Below are 5,110 nucleotides of genomic sequence, written 5' to 3' on the forward strand. Positions count from 1 at the left end.
GTCCGTAGACACGGTGTAACATTGGTTTTGCTTTGTTTCACAGAACTAATCGTTGCCTGGGTTGCGTACGTATATGTGGGGCGGAGCTATCAAAATGGGGGCAAGACCCTTTTGGGGTAGGGGTGTGTTTGTTTTGGTGATTTCAAATATCAACATTAGCTACCAGAAATCACTTACCCTACCTTTAAGAAGAAATGTGTATGTTAAATCTTGTTATCACAGACCTACATGCCATTTCTGTAATTAATTGAAACTTTCTGTGACCAGAACAGGGATTTTTTTTAGATTAAAAATACGTTTGATCTTTCTTACAATTAAAATAATTGGATAAGAAGGCCGCAGTGTAACAGTCGGGGGACGTGTTTAGGTGTTGCACCGAAAGCGCGCCGGTGGTGTGTTAATGGCACACCAGCGTCTCTTCCGGTCTCTTTCGAATCAGCTCTGAGGAAAGATGGTGAGTTTCGCAGCGCCTTGCCGTCAAAATCCTCTAACATCTGATTCATGGCTTGTTTTTAAGCACTGTACCATTAAAAATATCACAAGCATATATATTTAAGGCTCAATAGCATCCATTATGTCTGTGATTCCTCGATAGCGAGAGGTTATAGATGATATTTTTATCGGTTAGCATGTCGCTTAGCCTTTCATACAGTGTTAACGAGCTCGAGAAATATACCGGTTAGCTCTAAACTATCTCCAGTGTCAAGATTCATCTTAAATACGTAGTTTTGGATGTCAATAATGTGTCTGAGACTGTTTAAATGTGTAATGAAACTGTCAGACCAGTTTAGGTGGTTAACCTTTCTGCAAACATGATGAGCTGTGGGTCTATCAAGTTTCTTTTCTAGACAGTATTTTTGTGCATTATAATCTCACTGCTAATTTAGCTTTCCTTTCTAAACAGGTTTGTTAGGAAGTCATGGTCTGTAGTTGCTTTTTATCATTATTGTTTCTAAACATACTTATTGAGCATCATAGTCTAAACTCCTTTATCTAGCTTCATCTAACCTAGCTAGCTACCTAGTTGGACAGCATATTGAGGGTCATCTCAGAATGTAGTCAGCTGTCATTATAGTGAGCTGCCTACATAAACTTTATTGATAGGCATAATAGTGTCCGAAGCAAGCAAGCTGCACATGAATGATTGCTATCTAGGAAGGCAGCTTGCTATGTTTTGAGACGGCTGTCATATGAAAAGGAGCATTTAAGATACAAGCAGTAATGTGAATGATGAATTTCTTGTGTTTTTCAGACGAAGGGTACGTCATCTTTCGGTAAGCGTCATAATAAGACGCACACTCTGTGCCGCCGCTGTGGATCCAAGGCGTATCACCTGCAGAAGTCCACCTGCGGAAAGTGTGGCTACCCTGCCAAGCGCAAGAGAAAGTGTAAGTGTCTTGATTTGTCTGTGAACGATCACAGTTCATTATTTGGTGGTTTTGCATTGATTTTAATTCAAGTAGCTTCATTGGCACGCTACAAGCGGGAGCGTAGGTAATATGAAAGAATTAGTTCACCCAGAAATGGAAAAATATTGAAAAGCCATCAGGCCATTCAAGATGTTGAGCGAGTTTGTTCATCAGATTTGGAAAAATGTAGCATTACATCACTTGCTCACCAATGGATGCTCTGCAGTGAATGGGTGCCGTCAGAATGAGTCCAAACAGCTGATAAAAACGTCACAATAATCCACAAGTCATCCAAACCAGTCCAGTCCATCAATTAACATCATGTGAAGTGGAAAGCTGTGCGTTTGTAAGAAACAAATCCATCATTAAGACTTCAAGTCCTCTATCCTTAATATTGCTTTCTCCAGTGAAAAGTTGTCTCTTCTGAATCGGGAGAGAAAAATGCACGGATCAAGCGCCGCTTGTAAACGAAAACGGTTCAAAACATTTTCATTTGGAGCTTTATTGTGGATTATGGACTCCTTGACCAGTCGCAATGGTTTAAAATTAAAACACTTTTTTTTTTCTTTTTTTTTTTAAGCAAATTTTCATTTTTGGGTGAACTGTTCCTTGAGAGAGAACTGCAAAAACGCATGTGTTCTGTCTGGCGTATCAAAGCTTACCAGTGATGTCCAAAAATAAATGTCTGAACAAATGACTGTCCAGTGATAACAGGTTTGAACTGAGGTAAGCCGGAGATGTTTATGGACTGCTGGAGGAATGCATGTTATTTTCATGCGTATGAAATATAATTGTATTTGTTTGTAGACAACTGGAGCGTTAAGGCCAAGAGGCGCAGCACCACAGGAACTGGCCGCATGAGACACCTGAAGGTTGTGTTCCGCAGGTTCAGGTGAGTAAATGTAGTACATTTTCATGCTTTTAAAATTACTTTTCTTTTTCATACTTTAATCTTTTGGTTTAATGTTTTTTTTTAAGCATTTTTGAATTGTTTTGCCTGGCATCTTTTTTTTATTTCAGATTCCTGTCTCATGTAATTTATAATTAATTTTTTCCTTTGCATATTATCATGCATTAATACAGTGAAATTTCAAAGCAGGGTACAGGGTTTGGGTTTGATGCAGAAACATTTGACTAACAATGATAGAAACGTCCCTGTTGATCCTGAGATTTGTTGTTTGCCTAAATCCTGAGTGGCTGTACTCTGGTTAAATTTAGCATTTGTACAGTGGCTTACCAATGATGTCCAAAAATAAATGTCTGAACAAATGACTGTCCAGTGATAATGATTTTGTACTGAGGTAAGACTGACCCGTACATTTAGATGGGTGTCTTTTAGGGTCTGTTTTCTGTTCAGTTTTTGTGTAAACCTGTTGGGTTTTGAAACTACTGTTAAGAGGGACTTGATCGATAGATTTGAGACCCATGCAGTCATGGTATGGGCTTGGGAATTATCTTTAGTGCTCTCTATGACGTCCTGTTACCTGAAGTATGTTTTTTTTTTTTTGTGTGTGTTTGTTTTTCAGAAATGGGTTCCGTGAGGGAACCGTGCCCAAGCCCCGTCGGGCAGCAGTGGCTGCGTCCAGCTCCTCGTAATCTGTTTCCAATAAAAAGTGGTGTTTAAAATGTCCGTCTGATTTCATCTTTTTGTCTCCCAAACACTCAGAACTTCTCAAACCATTTGAAAACAAGTTACCTTTTAATATCGATGCAAACTAAACGCTTGATTGAAAATGGTTGTTTTATATAAAGAGTAACATGGTGAAACTAGTTGGTCTTTATCAGCTTGCATGGTTTTGTGGAGTTGAGACTTAAATCTCAAGATCAGCTGTTCTGCTATATAAACCCCTAATGCATATGAAAACTGATCTTAAGGCATACGGTTATTTTGAAACTTTATTTTTATTTTTATAATTGCATTGGATGTCCACAGCAATTAAATGACACCCTGTATTTTAAAACTTTATTCAATTCAGGCACAATCTAAATACTTTTTTCTTTACAAATACAAGAATGTGTAGCGTGTCAAAATTGTGAAGTACTCAAACAGCCTATTCTGTAGACCTCAGTAACTCCATGCTGAGAATCATGTGCAAACATAAATTACAATGCAGTGAGAAACTACGTGTAAAACAAAGGACCGTGTCAATCAAAGTGATTAAAGTGAAAGCAATAGTGGAGTGATTCTATAAACGCATTTTTGTAAACACAACAAACCTGTTTGGAGTTGCTGCAGAAGTAAGCTGTGATCGTGAGAAGACTTTTTTTAATCGTGTGTGTGATTTGACAACGTGATGTGTTGCAGTTAAAACAGCATGTGAACATTTTTAAGTGCACTAAACCCAGACAGAAATCTAGACTCCGCTCAACTGAAGTTCTAGAATGAGAATGGCTGAATCGAGTCTTGTTCTGGTGTTCATCAGGCTCTCTATGGAGCTTGGGCTCTAGACCCAGTACTGTTTGGTAGTGATGGGGGGTGCGTAAGGTCTGTGCTTCGGGACGTGGTTCTGAGTGACGTAACTTGGCTCGTAGTAATCCCATTCCAGAGCAGACGCCCAGGCAGAGCCCGGAAAACCATCACTGTCCATAGAAAGGATACGCAGAGATACACCTAAATGAACAGTTAGGAGAATTCAAAGAATGGACAGACTCCAAATATACACTTACCAGCCAGAAGTATTCTATTTGCAGTGTATATGTAGCATTTGAAGTCTACTCAATTCAATGAATGAGATCATGAAACTAACCTGCACTGGCTCCAAAGTCACTGTCCAGTCCTGAACCCCTAGCCGAGGGGCTTGATGATACCACATAGCAGAAGTTCTCCGGCTGGATGATGCTGGCAGACTCGCATTCCACATGGATCTTATCCAGAGGAGCGCTCTCCAGCTCCATGGTGCTGCTTCTACGCATGGAAGTCATTCGCATTGAGAACTGTAACCAGAGCAGATAAATGGTTAAATTACTCAAGGGCAAGGGCAAGGGCAAGTTTGACCTCGCATTTCACTTGGAGCCAAAACTGTACAGAAAGCAATAGTTTCCCTCGTCAGATACTAGAGTACATCTAATAAACGGCTGTGCTTTCCAAAAGCTTTGTGAGATAAGTAGATCATGGAGACCATTGCCAGTGCTGGATTAGTAACTGATCACATGTAATCTGAATTATGTAATCAGATTCCAAAGTACTTGTAATAAGATTATATTACATTTTAAAATACTTGTAATCAGACTGCAGTTACTTTCTTTGTCTTTGGAAGGCTTTTGTCTTTCAAACACATTAAAAGGCTTCATGAACCCCAGTTTAAGAAACCTTGACATCATGTTGTTAATAAATAACAAATGGAATATATTTTTATTCTCTTCGCATTTTTATATCAATATTACGGTGGCCGAGAGAGCTCAACGCGCTGCAAATTAAGAAAACATCTTCATCAATTTGACAACATGTGCTGCAAATGCTCACAACACAACCAAATAAAGAAACGAGCAGCAAAAACAAACGTGCTGCAAATACTCACGACACAAACAAATAAAGAAACAAGCTGCAAATGCTCACAACACAAACAAAGAATGTGCTGCAAATGCTCACAACACAAACAATGTGCTGCAAATGCTCACAACACAAACAAATAACATGCTGCAAATACTCACTACACAAACAAATAAAGAAACAAGCTGCAAATGCTCACAACACAAACAAA

At 39.1% G+C, this 5,110-nt stretch overlaps 2 protein-coding genes across 3 annotated transcripts in view; one reads left to right on the plus strand and one right to left on the minus strand.

Moving 5' to 3' along the window:
* The first annotated feature begins 375 nt into the window (after window positions 1–375).
* Window positions 376–3,039, plus strand: LOC107585628 (60S ribosomal protein L37). Its single transcript, XM_016272726.1, has 4 exons — window positions 376–454; window positions 1,253–1,388; window positions 2,217–2,301; window positions 2,936–3,039. The coding sequence occupies exons 1-4, from the start codon at window positions 452–454 to the stop codon at window positions 3,003–3,005; spliced, it is 294 nt and encodes a 97-aa protein (XP_016128212.1). The 5' UTR covers window positions 376–451; the 3' UTR covers window positions 3,006–3,039.
* Window positions 3,040–3,681: 642 nt separating this feature from the next.
* LOC107585627 (uncharacterized) overlaps window positions 3,682–5,110 on the minus strand; it is a 3,918-nt gene continuing 2,489 nt past the window's right edge. For both annotated transcript variants that reach the window (XM_016272725.1, XM_016272723.1), the window contains 2 exons: window positions 4,157–4,343; window positions 3,682–4,020 (listed from right to left, as the gene is read on the minus strand). In XM_016272725.1, coding sequence (XP_016128211.1) covers window positions 3,854–4,020; window positions 4,157–4,343 — 354 coding nt within the window. In that variant the 3' untranslated portion in view covers window positions 3,682–3,853. The remainder of the gene's footprint in view (window positions 4,021–4,156; window positions 4,344–5,110) is intronic.

The sequence above is a fragment of the Sinocyclocheilus grahami genome, unplaced genomic scaffold, assembly GCF_001515645.1.
Source record: "Sinocyclocheilus grahami isolate Dianchi unplaced genomic scaffold, SAMN03320097.WGS_v1.1 scaffold73.1, whole genome shotgun sequence".
In the NCBI taxonomy this organism is placed as follows: Eukaryota; Metazoa; Chordata; class Actinopteri; order Cypriniformes; family Cyprinidae; genus Sinocyclocheilus; species Sinocyclocheilus grahami.